Raw genomic sequence first — 20,055 nt, 5'->3', positions numbered from 1 at the left:
AGCAAAGCTATCATTCAGAATTGAAGGGCAGATAAAGAGCTTCACAGATAAGAAAAAGCTAAAGGAGTTCATCACCACCAAACCAGTATTATATGAAATGCTGAAAGGTATTCTTAAAGAAGAGGAAGAAGAAAAAAGTAAAGAGAAAAATTATGAACAACAAATACATATCTATCAACAAGTGAACCTAAAAATCAAGTGAATTAAAAACCTGAGGAACAGAATAATCTGGTGAATATAATAGAATCAGGGGCATAGAAAGGGAGTTGACTGATAATTCTCAGGGGGAAAGGGGTAAGGGGGCGTTCAGGAAGAGACTGGACAAAAATCATACACCCATGGATGAGGACAGTGGGGGGGAGGTAAGGGCAGAAGGTGGGGTGGGAACCGGGTGGAGGGGAGCTATGGGGGGAAAAAGGAGAAACAATTGTAATAATCTGAATAAAGATTTATAAAAAATAAAAATAAAAAATAAATAAAAAAACACCAGAGTCCATAGACAACAAAGGCAAAATCCTAGGATCCAGATTCATCTCTCAGATAACCAACTCCAAAAGGTTCCATTAAACAGCCCTCCACAGTCAGCAAAGGATCAGAATTTATTGGATTAACATGATGGGGATAAGGAAATGTCCCTGTGGGGAGCATAGGTCTTGGATGAGGGGGCTCCTCAAACCACAGAAGCCAGGCCAAAGTGCTGGGAGGACCCTGGAATGAGCAATAGGAAGGAAGAAGAAAAGTGGATGTGCCCACTGACTGACCCAGCTGGTCTTCTAGATTTGACCAGGCCCGGCCCCACTCAGTCCAGGAGCTGATGCAAAATGAAAGCCTGTGATGGGAAGCAGGAGGAAGTCTACTGTCTTTTAGAAAAGTGACACTGTGTCCTCAGAGCTCATTGAGTCTTTTCTCAGATGCTAATATATTATCCTTTTCAGCCCATGGCTGCTTATTGGGCCTCAGGTATTAAACTTGGCTGGGCACTGGTTTGCTTCAGTGTAGGTAGCAGATATTTTTTACCTGCATGGAAATGTTCTTTAAGGCATAGGCCTGAAGAATGCCTAGAATAAATTCAGAGGGCGGTTTGGAAGGTGGTTTATCACAGGCCCCTCATTCAGACATTATTTACACTAGCAGTGCAAACAAGTGGCCATACAAATTGTGCAGGTGTTCTTCCAAAAATTGGTCTCCTGGAAACTGGTGAGAGAGAGAGAGAGAGAGAGAGAGAGAGAGAGAGGAAGTGTGTGTGTGTTTATAACATCTCTATTGAGATATCACATGCCGTAAAATTCACTCTTTTAAATATACTAACGTAGTTTTTAGTATAGTCACAGAATTATACAACCATCATCAGTATCTAATTATAGACCATTTCTCTTACACACAAAAAAAATCCCTGAACCTATTAGAAATTATTCCCATACTCTCTTCCTCCCAGCCAGTAGAAACCATTCTCTGTGTCTATGGATTTCCCTTATCTGGACATTTCATATAAATGGAATTATCCATTTTGTCTTTTGTGACATAATGCTTTCAAGGTTCATCATGTTATAGCATGAATCAATGCTTCATTCTTTTAAATGACTGAATAATAGTCTACTGTGTGGATGTACCAAATTTGTTTATCTGTTAATCAGTTGATAGACATTTGGTATGCCTCCACTTTTTGATTATTATAATGTTACTAGGGGCCCAGTGCACGAATTTGTGCACCTTTAAAGAAATATGGGCCGTGATGCTGCGATGGGCACAGAGGCAGGTCTCTACCTATCCTCCATGCCCCTGCCCAGCCCCTCCCCCGCCCCCAGTCCCCTGTCTGCCAGCAGCCCTGCTCCCACCGCCGCTCCCACGCACTGACAGCGCCAGCCCCACTGGCACCTGCTGACGGTGCGGAGCCATTGGGACCAGCACCAGTAGCAGGTGCGAACAGTGGCTCCGGTGCTGACTGCAGGTGTGAGCAGTGCTGCTGCCAGAGTGGGTGCAAGAGGCGGCTGCTGGCCCCGATTGCCCCTCAGGAGCAGGGGGAGGTGGAGAAGGCCTCAGGGGTGATCAGGGCCAGCAGCTGCTGCTCACACACACTGATGGCACTGAGCGATTGGGGCCAGCGCCAGGCACCAGCATCGGGTGTGAGCGCCAGGCGGAACCGTGGTGTGCCAGAGCAAAGAATTTTCAGTAACCACCAGAGGCTTGCCCCAATGACAGCGACTGGTGCCCCACCTTGGTCTGGCGCCCCCGGTCACCTGCTCCACCATCCCGCCACGGCTGACGCCCGCCATGTTCCACGCGCGCCCCCTGGTGGTCAGTGCACGTCATGCAACTGGTTGTTCGGTTGTTCTGCCATTTGGTCTATTTACATATTAGGGTTTTATATATATAGATGAACATTCATGTACAAGTTTTGGGTGTACCTGGTTTCATTTTTCCTGATTATACATAGGAGTAGAATTGATGGGTCATATGGTAGCTGAAAGTTTAACTTTTTGAGAAACTACAAAACTGTTTTTAAAGTGGTTGCACCATTTTACAATCTCACTAGCAATGTATGAGGTTCCAATTTCTTCATCTTTGTTAATGTTACTATCTTTTTTATTTCAGCTATCCTGGTGGGGTTGAATGGTATCCCTCCTGTCTGTGTTTTAAAGGGAAGGTTTTTTGTCTTTGTATAATTTAATTGAATCATCCATTGAAGATTTATTGTGCATACATATCAGGCAGGGGTGCTGCACTGGGCATTGTGCAGGATGCAGAGATGAGTAAGAAGAAGTCCCTGTTTTCGGTCTAATTCTCCTCTCTAGGAATTTCCAAATGTATACAAACTTGCCTTGGACTTGAAGTCATGAGCTCCGAATTCTGGTCCGAACTTGACTCCTGACCAGGTCTCTTTCCCTCTTGAGGCTCGTGCTTAGAGTTTGAGGGGAGGCTAGACTAGGCCAACTCCAAGGCCATTGCTCTGACATTCGTGTTTCTTGTGTACAGACTCTGCAACCAAGGTAGTTCTTTGTAAAAAATATACAGGTATGTGATTTACCAGAGCTGCTGAGGTAACTGGGGAGGAAAGGCGAACTCTGTGCCAGCTCGTTGCATTGCTGGGACCAGTGCTGCAGGCCCATCCTCATCGCGCTTTGGCCAGCAGGCCTCCACCCCGCAGAGTCTAGCACAGGAATCCTCCTGATGGGAGCCACATGACAGGAGCTTTCTGCTTTGAAAATTCGCACAAAATCCTTTTAGATATTATTTATAGTGACTTTGAAGGAATACTTCTCAACTGAGCAAATCACTCACCAGCCCTGACATTTATGTTATAGTGTGAAAATTAAAGAAGGAGAATAACTATCTACAGCATGGGGTTATTATATTGAGTTGCTGTAGAAGAAGCATTTACAATTACTGGTCCTAGAAACTTGATAGGTTAAACAATTGGGTTTTCATGTTTATTACAGTTTAGTGCTTAATGTCAAAATATGAAAGTGGTCTTTCCAAAATTCATCATAAAAAGTTAAGGAAATACTTAAAAAGAAAAAAAGAAATGAGTAATTCTGTATGTTAAAAATACAAATAATATAAAATAACTAGAGGCCCAATGCACGAGATTCATGCATGAATGGACCTTCCTTCCCCTGGCTGCCGGCACTGCCTTCGCTCTGGCTGGAGCCACCTTTCCACCTTCCCATGCTGCCCAGAGGCCTGGAGCGGCTGGGGTGGTGCGGATGCAAGCATGGTGACAATGCAAGCATCCTGAACCAAGCCACTTAGTGCCTGCATATACAAATTAACCCACCATTGTTGTTCGGTTAATTTGCATACTCACTCCTGATTGGCTGGTGTGCGTCACGAAGGTACGGTCAATTAGCATGTTACTCTTTTATTAGGTAGATAATACAAACAATATCAGTGAGGCCATCAGTCTAAAAAGTAATAGCGGGGGGGTGGTAAATGTATAGAGGAAGTAGAAGGCACTTGGAAAAGGAAACAGAGAAAGCAAGGGTATATGAAGAGATTTATGATATTTTTACAAAAATGGAAAACATAAATGCTGTTGTTGATGATGCACGTTTAATTTCAATATTTTCCATTTTGGATACCCAAATTAATTTTGAATATTGTTCCTGCATATCCTGAAAATTTTTCCAAAGTCACAGAGAAGCTCCTGGCGCTACGAAGAAATCGAGCTATTAATGCTGCTGATTCAGTGTCATGGACAGAGCTGACCAAGACAGAAAATTTGGGCTTTGATCCCAGCTCTTCCCCCAACTGAGGGACCTGAGTGAGTCAGTCCCCTCCCAGAGTCCTCATCCATAAATGAGGACGTGGGAATGACAGAGGTCATTTTAGGTATGTAGACAGAGATGTTTAAGACCTCGCTGAGCCCTGAGTGTTTTTCATTTTAGAAATTCCATCACCCTACATGCTATCAGATGCATTAAATGCACTCTCATGGAATAAACTAACTGTAACAATTGTGTTGCATTTAACTGACATGTCAATGTGGTTGATCTTTTTTAAATGTTCATTGTTATTTTTGCAGTTTTCTTATTTGGAAGCCAGTAACTTTTTTTTTTCCAGAATCCAAACATTTTGAAGGCCTTTGAAAATCATGGAGGCCCAAGGCATGGTGGACTCTGAGCCCTGAACGTTCAATGACAGGGCCCTGATGTTTTGCTGCCTCTGGCTCCGGAGTCCAAAGGCCCAGTATAAGGAGTGTCCAGGGTGGATGGTGAGAGAATGGTTGCTCTCTAGTTCCTCAGAGACAACCTCGTGGAGCAGTTATTTAAGTCGTGCCAAAAAGGATAAGTAGGATTAATAGAGACAGAGGGGAAGACCTCCAATATGAATACTAAGAGTCTCAACAGTTGTTCAGGGCCCAGGATGACTGTCCCGTACAGCAGAGACTGCAGTTCTTTGCCTCTGCAAGAGACTGGGCCATCCCAGCAGCTGCCACTAGGTGGCAACATGCCAAGAGGCTGCAATCCCCTCTGCCTATGGACTTTTTCATGTAATTTAAACAATTCTTAACAAATATCATAATCACATAAACATTGTACTAACTTGAAATTATTACAGTGCACTGTACCACTTTCTTTAAAATGAAGCATCAGGTGTGTTATTTACCACAATGGAGAGCTTGATGCTGCCTGGGGATTGAAAGATCAAATGCGAAGAGACATCACTAAAAAAGTGTGCTCTCAACCTGAAAGCCAGGGTTCTGGGGCTTGTTTTTAAACAGCATCTGAGAAGAGGTGAATGTACTCACAGCCTTTGTAAAGTGGGCAAGAATACTGAAGTCAAGAGCCAGGCAAGGGAGTTCTTACGCCTGCCCCGGGCTCTGTTCCTGATCGTCACACAGGTTTGTGTCTGCCAGACCCAAATCTCGTGTAGTCACTGATCCTCACAAGCCCTCAGAGATAAAGACCCTCACAGATAGGTCTGTGTTCATAGACGAGGAAACTGAGGCCCAGAGAGGAGAAGGAAGTTGAGATCACACAGACACTGAAGGGCAAGGTCACCTCTCCCACTGAAGTCAACTCTGGTCCAGTGTTCTTCCCATTCCGGCGAAGCCACTTGCCTCCACCACTTCTTTTACCCTCTACTATCACCATGTCGGTCCAGCCATCATCATCTCCCATCCAGATTACTGCAATAGCCTCCTAACTTGGCTGGCCCCCCTGTTCCCATCCTTGACCCCTCAAGGTCCCTTCTCCTCACCACAACCCCCTTTAAAAAATATGTCAGATCAAAACAAACAAAAATAATAATAATAAGTCAGAGCATGTCAGTTCTCTGCTCAACACTTCCCAATGGATTCCCAACGGCCTCCACCGTTGTAAATAGGAAATAAGCCCTTGGCTCTATTGCCGCCAAACCAGTATGGACAGGGGGAGCCTTGGCCTACCCACGGCTGTCGTGCCCAGCAAGCAGAGGAGCGGGCCAGTGGCCTGGCCTCTGCAGCTTCAGCATAGCTACGGGGACCGTGGGTCTGACTGAGGGCTTGGTCTCGCTCTAGAAAAAAAACAAGTGGCCCAGCAGCGCGTTTCCTGTCAGGTTGGGACTGCTGAGGAGGGTGGGCTGTATGGCACCCTCTGCGCTCAGATGCCGTCTCTGTGGACAATGCAGTCTCAGCGCTGCATCTCAGGTTGCCTTTGAGGACCAGTATCTTCAAAAATTCTCCCCGAGTGAGAAATGTTCACAATTCCCAGTTAGCCTCATTGATGTGCCTGGAGGCAGCCGAGGGAAGATCCACCAGCACTAGTATCTCCAGTGATTAGTTGAGGAAAGTGCAGTCCAAAGAGGTGACCTGCCGAGGATCACAGCTATTTGTCTCAGACCCTGGTACCAAGGGCTGGGGCCTTTAGCAAGTCACCCTCCTGAGCCTCAGGAAGGAGGAGGAGGAGGAGCAAGAGGAGGAGGAGGGGGAAGAGGAGGAGGAGGAGAAGGAGAAGGAAGAGGAGGAGGGAGGAGGAAGAGAGGGGGAGGAGGAGGGGAAAAGAAAACCTAGAAATGGGTCTGCAAAGCATCTATAGATTTTTAAAGGTCTGAAATTCTAGAGTCATTTGATCTATAAATTAGTCTCTAGGTCCCATCCCTGCCCTGATGCCCATAAGAGGAGGTTGGCAAGACCAAACCCTTTGCCACAGAACTTTATTTGCACTTGGAGACAGTCACAGAATATAGGGCCTGGGCACATCTGCCTGCATCTGCACGCTCTGCCACCCATCCATCCTGCCTGTCACAGGCGAGAGGCAGAAGCAGCAGGGGTGAGCAGGCGGCCTCCATCTGCCTGGAACACCTAAGGCAAAAAGGGCTCAATATTGGGACTCTCTGCCACACCTCCCCACACAGAAGCACCCCAAAGCTTGTAGTCCAAACAGGGCGCAGAGCCTGGGAACAGAATAATTCTGGGCAAGTTTGCCTCTGCCTGACCCCGTCTTCCGGTTCTCACACGCTTTTGTAAGAACAAAGGTTGCTGTAGTTTCTTGGCTTTACCTTCTGCCCTGTGTTCTGGCCCCTCCGCCCCAAGCCTCCCGAGGCAGCTGCGGTGAGCACTGCACCCAGGCGAGGGCAATGGAGAGCAGGGCCTCCGCAGCACTTCTCCCCACCCACCCTCTGGCCCTGCCCCTGCTGAAGTGCCAGGGACTTTTCCCGACCAATCCAATCGAAATAGAATGTAAGCCATATGTGTCGCTTTTATTTTCTGTAGCCTCATTTAAAAAATAGGTGAACATATTTCATTTACTATAACTCAAATGTTATCATCAAACATGTAACCAGCAAAAAATATTATTTATGAGATATTTCACATTCTCTTTATCTCCTTTGTCTTCAAAAGCTGGTGTGTATTTTACGTGTATAGCACACCTCAATTTGAACCAGCCACATTTCAAGGGCTCAATAGCCACAAGTGGCTTGGCTTCCATATTAGATAGTGCCAATCTAGGAATACATGCAAGTCCATATAATTGCACTTGCCATAATTCTGCTAGTACTAACAATAGACTATTCACATTTTGTTATATGCTCATCTAGTCTTTTCTAAGCATAATATTTTTTTTTTTTTTTTGCAAAGTGGAAGTCACATTGGCCCTACGACTTTATATCCTTCCCTTGCTGTTTTGTGGTATCTTGTTATGTCATCAAACGTTATTCACAATCATTATCTTCAGTGATAAGACCATAGACTAGCCTATCACTTGAATGTGTCATAAGCTTCTTAACCAAGGCCCAGATGTTGGACAGCTGCAATTTTTCAATATGACAAGTAATGCTAAGATGAGTATTTTTATGTTGCTTGTGCTTCTCAAGGCCTCGATGTAAATCTCTCTGGTATTCTAGCCATTTTTAACAAGATGATTTTTGAATATCATCAATCAGTCAAACAATATCAACAAGTGATTTATGACTGGGAGCTGAAACACCTTGGTTTCTCATACCACACCTTCGGTACCTGGCTCTGTAACCTAGGGCAAATCACTTCTCAGACCAGAGTTGCTCCATTTATAAAGTAAACTGATTGCATTAGATGGTTTTTAAGGGTCTTTCCAGCTCTAACCTTCACCCTCACCCTCACATCTAATCAATTAATCTGTCAAGCTAGTCATTACAAGTCCTGCAAGTCATATCAAAGCCACCTCCTAAACATTTAAAAACCCATCCACTTCTCCCCATCCCCACTCTCAGTGCCTTTGTACCGGTTGCCATCATCACTCATCTGATCTGTGATGAGCGCATCCAGTGCAGAGAGAGATTAGGCTCCAAAGTGAACATTAAAGTCCAAAATCAAGAATAGGATTCGTGAGATGTGTGTGAAAGCCGGGGGCTGGCACAGAGGAATGCCCAATGAATGTTCGCTGCATTTGAATCTGAATCCAGCTTCAGGAGACCCATCCTGTTCCTGAAAGGTTGCCAAGGAGTTCACAGTGAAGGGGGAGCCTAACCCTGCCCAGACACTGGGTGCTGTGGGTGCTGTGGGTGCTGTGGGAAGACAAAGACTCTGCAGCTTCCCCAAAGGGGCTGACAGTCTAGAGGGGGAGATAAGAGCCCCTGTACACAAAACAAGCATGCCTCGGGCGGTGTCTGCAATGGAAAATCCAGATGGAGAACAGAACAATTATCTGAGCAATTCAGGCAAGCCTGCTGTTGATGAACGGCTTAAAGAAACGTGTTCTATTTCTTTTGTGAACCCAGGGGTTAGGGAAGCCTGGGGAAGCCAAAGGACTTGGCTCTGGAAGACCAGCACTCTGGCCTGTGCTCTATAATCTTAAGTAAACTCTGAAGCTCCCTATTTTTTTTAATCCTTACCCGAGGATATGTTTGTTTTGGTTTGTTTTTTAAAATTCATTTTTAGAAAGAGAGGAAGGCGGGGAGAGAGAGAAACATTGAGGCATTGAGGCTGACCAGCACGGCTCTATGGTTGAGCGTTGACCTATGAACCAGGAGGTCACGGTTCGATTCCCAGTCAGGGCACATGCCCAGGTTGCAGGCTCGATCCCCAATGTGGGGTGTGCAGGAAGCAGCCGATCAATGATCCTCTCTCATCACTGATGTTTCTATCTCTCTCTCCCTATCCCTTCCTCTCTGAAATCAATTTAAAAAAAACAAACCACACACACACATTAAAAAAAACAAAACAAAAAAACATTGATGTGAGAGAGAAACATCAGTCAGTTGCCACCTGGATGTGCCCTAACTGGGGATCAAACCCAAAACCTAGGTATATACCCTGACAGGAAAGAAAACCCATGACCTTTTGGTGTAGAGGATGACGCACCAACCAACTGAGACTTCCAGTCAGGGCCTGAAGCCATTTTTTGATCTCGGTATCGTCAGTGGTCAAATGGAGCTAGAGTCACACCAATCTTGCCCAAACCTAACCACCTGCTACACTGAGTTCTGAGGTTGCACACCATGATTCTGAATGGGGAAAACAGGTATTAAATGGAGCAATCTAATAGCTACACAGGCCACTGAAAATGTGTCTCCTAAGATCCTACTCCTCCTACAGGAAATGTTCAATAATTGTAAATAACATTTGCATCAAATTCTATCATGTGATAGGCAATTTTATGTGCATTTATTCCATTTTGTTTTCAAAGTCCAATAAATGTTATCATTTGCTCCTTTTACACTTAAGGATACTGAGATGGAGGGAACTTAAATAAGTCGTGCAAGTTTACACTCTCTGTGAGGGCCAGATGCAGGCCCTCTGACTCCTTGGCTCTCACTCTTTCCCTTACATGGTGACCTCATTAAAATCCTTATCACCAAAGCATTAATATCATTAACATAAATATTCATCACATTTGCTATATGTACTTCCCTTTGATCAGGACACTAAAACACCAAGATCAGGGGTCTGAAAAAATTGCCTGACACGTGAGAACAGCAAGTTCACTCTCTGGTGCTAAGGAAAAGTGGCTGTCCCCATCTGATCTGCATTTTATGCCATACAGCAGGAAATATCTAAGTTGACAAATAGGATATTTACAGCTGCAACAGATACTTGGCAGTTAGTTTTTAACAATTGTTGCAAATGTGATTTATCTGCTATTATAAAAGGGCATTACTGTGCGAATATGACTCCTGAAATTAGCTTCAGTTTAGCAAGGGGCCCTGACAGCTTGACCTCCTAATATCCTTATAATGATGCCATTTACATTCAATGCTTACTCAAGTCACTCACTGCTAGATTTGTTTGAGAGGAGTCCACTCTAGGGCAGATGTATTATGTATTTTAACATACCGAGTTGGTGTGGGGGGCACATTGAGGCCTTCTAAGAGGAGAAAAAATGTTTAATCAAGTCTTCTGAAAATGTGTTAGTTTCCAACTTCCTACAGTGAAAATGCATTACTGCTAATTACAGCATACTCCAGAAATACAATACTTCATGTTTTCTCCACAAGACACTTCCATGGCATGGATTATATTAAACAAGAACATGTTTTTTTTTGTTGTTTTTTTTTTAAATATATTTTATTGATTTTTTTACAGAGAGGAAGGAAGAGGGATAGAGAGTTAGAAACATCGATGAGAGAGAAACATCGATCAGCTGCCTCCTGCACACCTCCTACTGGGGATGTGCCTGCAACCAAGTTACGTGCCCTTGACCGGAATCGAACCTGGGACCCTTCAGTCCGCAGGCCGACGCTCTATCCATTGAGCCAAACCGGTTTTGGCCAAGAACATGTTTTGATCCTCAGCAACTTTCACTTTTAACTTGACTGGGAAACTGGTACAGGGAAAGGATTGGGTTGGCCAAGATCAATGCCGTCTCCTCCAGCAGGGAATGGGAAGAGGGTGGACTGGAAGCCAGGCAGAACTGGGTTCAAGTCCCAGCACCACCCCTTCCTAGCTGTGTGGAACTGGGTGCCTCTCTGAACCTCTGTTTCTTCTTCTAGGACATGGGGGTGCTATTTTTTAGGGTATTACAAAGATCTGAGGTGGGTGTGAAGCACCTGGCACATTGTAGGCACTTGGTACGCGGGAGGCAGTCATGCTTGTGTTGCTTTTCAAAGCTCAATGTCACTTCTCCGTGATGCCGCCCTGACTTCACTGGACAAATGCAGTCTGTCCTTTCTTTCTGCCTCAGCAGCACTTTGTTCTGTCCCTTTATTATATCGAGTGTTGCATTACGCTGTAATTCATTGAAAATGTATGTTTCTGGGCTCCCCTTCTTGATCGCAGGACTTGTCCTATTTGCCTTTGACACCCCATGCCTAGCACAGTAACATGCCTTCAGCTTAGAACTGAGGAGGACTCTAGGGTGCTCTGGCTTCAGTGTGGGCTTGGGGATAATAAGGGCAAGCAAGGGTGGGGGAGAGGTAGTACATGACCCACTTTTGCCATCTCTAGTGTAGCACATGGTAGATGCTCAGTAGATATCTGTCCAAGGAATGAATGCCCGTCACTAAGTAGTAGCTTATAGTAACATATAGTTTACATATGTCTACTTTCAAAGCATTTTCATTTTTATGGGGTCATGGTGTTCTAATAACCCTGCAATTCAGCTTGGGTGGGTGTTATCATTGTTTCCCAGTTGAGGATACTATGGCATCGTGGGGTAGCAAAGTAACTCTCCTGCATCTCATGGTAAAACAGTGGTGGAACTAAGACTTCCATGCCAACCTCGTTTCCCGTAAGTGTCACATTGACATTCCCCCGGAGGCCAGCACTGCTTTTGCCGGAATCAGGGCAAACTGCCCTTTTCTCATATTTGCTCACTCTTCCCCTTCTGCTTGCTGCCCTTTAGTTGCCCATCCCCTCACTGTCCAGTCTCATTTCTCAGTAGAAAACATTGCACTGACCATCTTAGAAATGGCAGACAACACACAGGCAACTCCAAGTCCCCAGGAGCACCGTGGCCCGGGGCACAGCGAGCAGACTGTCTTCGCCAGGTGTTTTCCCTTGGGGAACTTCCCGCAAGAACCTTGAATCTTTTCATTTCAACCAGACTGGAGGTGCCATCCCTCAGCTGCAGGAAGTAGAAACAGAAGCAAAAACATCCACTCACTGGTTCAATTGGGTCTCTGCGGTTTGGGCAAGGCTGGTGGGTGTGGCCTTCTCCCCCTCGTGGTTAATCACACCCACCCTCCTGTTTCAATCAGGTGTGGGCCACAGGCCTCAACCTCGCATACAGCGACCAGCTGGCCCTGACTCAGCTCGCCTTATACCTGACCAACGGCCACCTGGACTGCAGTATCAGCACCCTTACCGTGCCCCCCCGCTCCCCCAAGAAAGAGAAGAAGACGAGCCGCCTTACTGCCCTGTCCGTGCCGGTAAGCAACAGCAGCTGCCTGTGCTCCCGTGTTCGGCAGCCGTGGGCCGGCTTCCTGAGCTCTGGCGATGTGCCAGGCTCTTTGGTTTAGAGCAGTGGTCGGCAAACTCATTAGTCCACAGAGCCAAATATCAACAGTACAACGATTGAAATTTCTTTTGAGAGCCAAATTTTTTAAACTTAAACTTCTTCTAACACCACTTCTCCAAAATAGACTCACCCAGGCCGTGGTATTTTGTGGAAGAGACACACTCAAGGGGCCAAAGAGCCGCATGTGGCTCGCGAGCCGCAGTTTGCCGATCACGGGTTTAGAGGAAGGAAAGAACCTCAGGCCAGTCACTTAACCTCTTCAAAATGTGTTTCTGGACCATAAATGCACAGGTCAAAGGAGAGGGGAGAGGGCATTCCAGAAAGAGGAAGGTCTGGGTGGGAGGGGGAGAGCGTGGGGTGTTTCAGGGTTACATCTGTGTGGTGTTTCCCTCAGTTCTCTTCTCAGCTCGCTGCCCTGGGCAAGTACATCTGCTTCCATTACCAGCAACTTCTGACAAAACCCAGATTTTTCTAACCCCAATTTTTTTTTTAGCTTCAGATTTCTAGACCCAATATATTCTACAGAATTTCCCTATAAAGTCCTCGTGGTCAAACTATCCACAACCGCACTTGTCATCTCCCTTCCCTATACTTCCTCTTGGTGGGTCAGGCCAGAGGCCTATGGGGCACACCTATCTGCATGTCAACCAGCAGTCCTGGGGCTGGCGGAGGTCTGCCAACCTCAGATCCCTGGGTCACAAAGGGTACATCTCCATGGGGATGGTGGGCTAGGTCAGTCATGGAGAAGGAGAACAAATGTCAAGAGACCAGATGGGCCTTAGTGTGGGTGGGATATGAGAGGGGATGGGGCTCGGCCACAGCTGCTCTGACAGCTGCCAGAGGTTTCTTCTGCCTCGCAACAGTGGGCTTCGTACCCTTTTTGCCAAGGAAGCTCTACTTGAGGTCCAAATATATCTAACAGATGAGAGAGGAATCCAGTGGTTAATAGGACCCCACACAGGTGCCCTAGAGGTACCTTTTCAGAGAAGTATCTCCCACCTCTCTGCTGAGCCTCTTTGGGTCCCGGAGATGCCTCTGGACTTAAAAGCCCTTGTCTGACAGTCCCCCAGGGTCCCCAGCGTCACCCTTGACAGGAACGCAGTGTACATTTGGAAGGGTAGCCTGGAGAGGGTGCCAGGTGTCTTGGGGGACTTAGGTAGTAGCCTTTTTCTCCTCCACAACCCACCTGCCCTGTGGGGTACCCTTGCTCACAGGAACCCCCTTGATCTTTTTGCTTATTAAGAAGAGAAGTAGAGCTAGACTCGGGAGGAGAAACAAACCCGTTTTAATCAGGTCCCAGGACCTGCTGAGAAGCTCTGAGGTCCAACACCCCCTATGGCCTTCATCCAACCAAAGAGACCTACAGAACCCCAAGTTCAATGCTAGAGGGAAAGACAGCAGTAAAACTTGAGTCCTTCTGACTTAGCGAACCTAATAACTCCATGACATTTCTAAAATGAAGCTGGAAGCTGTGTTAGTATTCAGCAGGAGACTTGCAAAGACAATTTGCTACATTTAAGTATGTTGCTTCAGAAGGCCATAAGCAGAAGTTGTACTTAGAATTAGAAGTACTCTTTTATTTTCCCCATCTTGCCTATAGGTTTCAATCCCAGCTACAGGCAGCATATGGGAATTCTCCTGTGATCAAGAGTCTTAAACACTTTTAGGAATTGCCTACACCAAGAGGGAAGCATTATGATCTTCAATAATTCAAATGTCTCTACAATCACTGAAGAAAGCTATGCAGGTTTTCTGACGTAGGGGAAATTGAAAGTGCTTTTGGTTTTAGGAAGATAAATGAATGTTCTCACCCTAGTGCCACTGTGCATGTGTGTTCACACACATGCTCCCATGCACGTGTACACACATGATAGGCGATTTTCTTTTTTAATTGATTTTAGAGAGAGAGGAAGGGGGAGAGAGAAACATTGATTTGTTGTTCCACTTATTTATGCATTCTTTGGTTGGTTCTTCCATGTGCCCTGACTGGGGATCAAACCCACAGCCTTGGAGTATCCAGACAACACACTAACCACCTGAGCTACCTACCCGGCCAGGCCGTGATAGGTGATTTTTAAAAGAAGCATCACACTGGCACACACAGTACAATTGACAATCAAACTGAAGCTTCCTGAACATGTGTGAACAGGCTGTGATGCTGTCAGGTTTACGATCAGTCTGCTGACAGCTCCCTTTGAAGACTGAAGAGAAAGGAATCACACAGACGAAACCATAATGAGGGCCCATCCAGAACTAACGCCTTTGGGCCGGTTCCTTTAAGTAACATGCTATGCATGGGGGAAGCAAAAACTTCTCCAGACTCTAAGAAGAGCTGTTGTCCCATGTCTGAAACAGGTGGCAAAGAACTGTCATTTAGACCCATTTAGGCCAGGTGCATGGGTTTCTGACCCAGGGCCCTTCACAGATGGCCAATTGAACTCAGAAACAAGGCATGATGAGTCCCAGAGGTGCATGTATTAGAAAAGAAGTTACTTAACAACTTTCAAACTTTTAATTTAACGTTTTGTCAGGATAGGCATAAATGGTTACCCTTTCCTACCTGTTTTTACACCTCCTCTCTCTTTGTGGCCCCTCCGCACCACAGTTGGTGAGTGGCCAAAACAGACCATCTTTGCAAACATCTTCAAACAACCCAAGTCATTTATAAGCATTTTTAACAGCACACGATCGGTAATGAATGATTAAGTAAAACCTTTTGTGTTAAATTATGATGTTAATAATGATTCTGTCTCCTGTAATTTATTATGAATTCTCCGATGCTTCGGGTTTGATTTTGATAGAATGCAGCAACAACCAAGTTTATGTGATGACTTTATTTTTAGAATTCCTCCTTTGAAGGCACACATTTCCCCCACTACTGCTGCTACTGTAATTATATACAAAACCAATCACTCATTAAAGTTAGGATACATTATCTTCTAGACAGATGAGGCTAAATAAGCAGCACATTAATAATTCAGAGAGCAGTTCATTATGCATGTGGATGCCTGCTTCGTAACTGAAATAAGAACCCCATCAGCCTCTGCCAACCCTTAAACAATAGTTCTGTGTTATTGCAACCGCATTCAAGTTTACGCTTGTTAAACTGCTACTTGGATTATTTTATCAAACATTCATTTATTTGTGGTCCCTTACTGCTGAGAACAGATTTTGGAAGCTCCTTTTTTAAGTTAATGATTTGAGCAATGGGTGTTATTAATTCTCAGAATATTATAAACATGATTAATTTTCAGGCAGAGATTTATTACATAAGGATTTCAACTATGTCAACTGAAATGCATCACTGTCAAAACAAGTATCATGGCAAAAATAGAATATGCTCCACACTTCAAGTGCTGGTGCTCAGAACTAAATCGATTTAAATTGTGGCAGAAGCAAAATTATATTCTCCAGTGAAAAGGAGTATTTCCAGCTTCCTTTATTTGGCTTGAAGCGTTCTTGTTAGATTGTGATTTAGAAAGGTAGTTTAATAAAACTAGACTTCTACCGATAATGTTTTGTCTTCTATTTCCCCCACCTTGTTTTACTAGAAAAGACTAACCTCTGGAATTCCCACACATTCCCAATGTGGCCAGTGGGAATTTGGAGTGAAGAGCACTGGTTAGAAGTCAGGGGTCATGAATTCTGATCCTCTGTCTGCCTCAGTTTCCTCCTTTGTAAAATAAGGGAGGGCTAAATGACCCTCAAGTTCTCTTGAGGGATTTAATTTTATGAGGTCTGGAAAATGGGGCTCTCTACCAAGCCAGGCCTAGGCAGCCTTGTGTATAGTGGAGTGCTGGGGGTGGGGAGACAAATCCTATAAGGGGACACAGGAAGGGCCCATCCCTCCATACCCCAGCCTTCCATTAAAAGGTCTTTTTCATGCAGAATCTTTTAGGAAAGAGTAATAATGTCGTGACAGGTCACACCCTAAGTGTGCCAAAGAGACAGCTCAGCCAGGTTCTGTGAGCCTGAGGGGGGGCGGTGAAGGACTGAGAAAAGACAGACAAGAGAATGAAAGCTGGGTCTGGGTGGGGCACTGTCCTCTATGATGGAGAGCTAGCGACAGCGCCACAGACTACAAGCTGTGTCTTTATTTTATAGCCAGATTCCACAAGGCAAAGTAAGGGCGTGGTCAAGATGTTTACAACATTCTCATGGGTTTCGATCCTACTCAATTACATGCACCTGAACTCTATCAAGCCCACATCACTCAGGCACGTGGGACCACGTGTTTGGACCATAGGTTCAAGCTTACAACTATAGCTTTGGCTATAATTGTGCTGGGAGGGCTCTCCCTCCAAGCTGGGACTTACACATGGCAATGAAAGAACTGTGCCCTCTCATTAGTCCGAGGTTTGAACCTGTCCAAACATTGTAGCCACTCTCCACACCTAAGTCCTCATCAGCCATTACCTTAGCTATCAGTTATACTTTCAGCAAAAATCAACTAGAAGTAAATTCAGCAAGTATTTAGTCAATAAGTACTTTATGCCAGCCACTCTACTAAGCCCAGAGACTATAAGGATGAGTAGCAAAGAGCTCCAACTGTATTAGGGAACACAGGTAGGTCAGCAGATAACTATAATGCATATAATAATATGATCAGAATGTCCAGAATGTATCAAGCCTGACCCCATGCTGGGTACTTTAAGTGCTTTACATGAATCCTTATACAACCCACATATTAGGTGGTGCTATTATTATGCTTGTTTTTAGATCAGAAGACAAAGGTTAAGAGATGCCAAGCAAGTGTGGAAGCCAAGGTTTAAGCCCAGGCCTGTCAGACATTAGGGCCTCTGTGTCTGACCATTGTGCTATCCACCCTGCCTTGCATTGGCTGAGCATCAGTGACTCAGCCCCAGAGTAGAGCTTAAGCTCATCCCTGAAGAAGTCTCTGGCCACAGAGAAAGCTCATCTTCCAAAAGAGGCTTCAACCTCTGTGATGAGGTTGTTGCCATTATCCACTGGATTCCAATCTGCTCTGAGCCTGGCCGAGACTCAGTGAGCACTGAATGGACCGGGTGGTCATGGAGGAGGCTTCTGATACTATAAAACCCATTTAGGTCATGATGTCCTTGGCAAACTTTACAGCATCTGAAGAGAATAGATTATACAAGTTATCCTTTTAAAAACGATGTTTTATCTTTGTATAATGTTTTATGCTTAAAATAGAAATGAGCATATTTGAACCCCTGATAACCTTGAGAAACAAAGAAGACAGGGGTTATCATATCCATTTTACAGATTAGGAAACTGAGGCTATGCAAAGTTAAGTGAGCTGCTCAAGGTCATAAAGTTAAGTAAGTAGCAAAGCCCAGGTCTTCTGAGTCAAGTCCCTTTCTAACGAAAAGTTTGATTGGTCAGTTGGTCAGTTTTTATTTTAAACTAGAGGCCCGGTGCACGAATTTGTGCACCAGTGCAGTCCCTCAGCCTGGCCTGCGGGATTAGGCTAAACCGGCTCTCCGACATCCCCAGAGAGGTCCCCGAGAGGATTGCGAGAGGGCACAGGCCAGGCCAAAGGACCCCACCAGTGCATGATCGGGCCGGGGAGAGACGCAGGAGGGCTCCAGGGCATGTCCGGCCCATCTCACTCAGTCCTGACCAGCCGGACCCCAGCAGCAAGCTAACCTACTGGTTGGAGTATTTGCCCCCTGGTGATCAGTGCATGTCATAGCAAGCGGTTGAGCGGCCTGAGCATATCATTAGCATATTACGCTTTGATTGGTTGAATGGCTGACTGGACACTTAGCATATTAGGCTTTTATTATATAGGATAATTTCCCTTATTTGTGAAATTATTTTAATTAAAAAATAATAATGAACTAACATTTATATAAGCATATTATTTTATAAAATATTTTTATTGATTTTTTTAGAGAGAGCAGGGGAAAGGGAAAGAGAAAACATTGATACAAGAGAGAAACATTGATCAGCTGCCTCCCCTATGTGCCCCTAGAGATCAAACCCACAACCTGGGTATGTGCCCTGACTAGGAATCAAACTGGTGACCTTTTGGTACACGGGATGATATTTAACCAACTGAGCCACACCAGTCACAGCAATGAGCGAACATTTTTTGAGTGCTTACTCTGTGCCAGACACTGTTCCACGGTCCTTACGTACTCATCCAAACCTCACGACAACACTGTCCCCTGTGCTATCAGGCTGGATAAAAGACAGCCCCAGATCACACACCTTTTTCCTATAGAAACCACAGAGCTGGTTAAGTCTTTACAAATATAGGAGTATCGTGTGTGTTCATCTTTGTTAGCATTATAATTACACAATTATTAAGCACTTACTATACTCCAGGAATTTCACCGAGCATTAGGGATACAAAGACATTTTACAAACTCCTGTCCTTGAGGAGTTGGAAAGAAATATAAAATAGCACATACACAAGGAGAAACCTAAGCCCTCATTTAAGTTCCATTTGAGCAACAGCCCCACAACCTGCTGCTAAAGTTCTTGGGATAAATTGTGGACTGGGGAGGATGGGGTGAGGGACTGGGCAGGGAACATCTTATTAACAACATAGAACTCAGTCCATCCCTAAATACTAAGACAGCCGCTAAGTGGTGAGGAGAGGGAGACCTCCCCCAGAAGAAAGAACAGAAGCAAAGAGAGCCCGTGGTCTGTTAGGAGATGGCAGTGGACCTGCTGGGCTGAGGCAGAGAATCTGGGAAGTGGGGAGTGAGAGAAGTGGTGGGAGCAGTCCACTGAGCAAGTATGGGAGAGTCTGCCCACCCAGCCAGGAATGTGGACTGCATCTTAAAGGCAAGGAGGAGACACTGGAGAGTTCTGAGCATTGACCATCCTGGGTTCAGGAAACAATCAGTCCGGAGGTAGTGCTCAGAATCCCAGGGACCAGCGGGGAAAGGAACCGCCTGGGAAATGACGTTCAGTGTAGGTCCAAAATGCTCCAGGCCTTGTAGATGCTTTCAAAGAAACAGCAACACAAATAATAGCTACCGTCTATCAGGTGCCAGGAACTGTGCTAGATGCTTATTTAATCATCCAAATTCAGGATCACACATATAGCAAGTGGCCTAGTCCGGTTGTGGACCTCAGTCAGTCTGACTCCATGTAACATTTCACTACAGAATTCTGCTGGCATCCCCACCTTCCATGGAGGAAGGAGAGCAGCTCTCCAGCCAAAAAAGTCTGGACTAGGATGGTGATGGTAATGGAAAACAAGAGGCAGCTTGGAGACATATACCAAATATCCTGGCTTTGCTTTCAGATTCTTTATGACTCACAAGCCAAGGTCTAGGAGGAGGGGGAATTGCAGTCTATGTCTGCAGAGAGGAAGAAACCTCGGGACGGCCTGTCCTTACTTGCTGTCCAGAAACACACACTGGACACTGAGCTGTTTTTTGCATAGTGTGGAGCCAAGATAAACAGCACTTGGCTGGATCCCGCTACCAGATGCCTGCCTACCTCTCTCCCTCGCTGACTGGGGCCTGATCTCGTATTTGCTGGTTTATATACTATGGCAGCATAAGACAAGTTTAGAAGACAAAAATAACCTTGGAATTATCTTGTGAATTCATGGTAATTACCATGCAATTACATGCTCAGCAACCACAATGGAATTCCAGAGTATTTACAGTTCACTTCCATATACAAAAGCTCAGGCTTCTGGGCCTTGGTGGTGCAGGCAAGAGCATGGCACGGTGGGGCATGGCAGGGCGAGCCA

The 20,055-nt window shown here is 45.4% G+C and overlaps 1 protein-coding gene across 1 annotated transcript in view; it reads left to right on the top strand.

Annotated features, from left to right (window-relative positions):
- Window positions 1–20,055, top strand: part of IQCH (IQ motif containing H) — a gene marked incomplete at both ends in the record, with an annotated part of 220,231 nt that overhangs the window by 177,896 nt on the left and 22,280 nt on the right. The window contains 1 exon segment of the mRNA XM_080640562.1: window positions 12,094–12,264. Coding sequence (XP_080496688.1) covers window positions 12,094–12,264 — 171 coding nt within the window.

Source organism: Plecotus auritus (assembly GCF_963455305.1).
Source record: "Plecotus auritus genome assembly, chromosome: 1".
NCBI classification, from domain to species: Eukaryota; Metazoa; Chordata; class Mammalia; order Chiroptera; family Vespertilionidae; genus Plecotus; species Plecotus auritus.
This window is presented reverse-complemented; position numbering and strand designations above follow the sequence as displayed.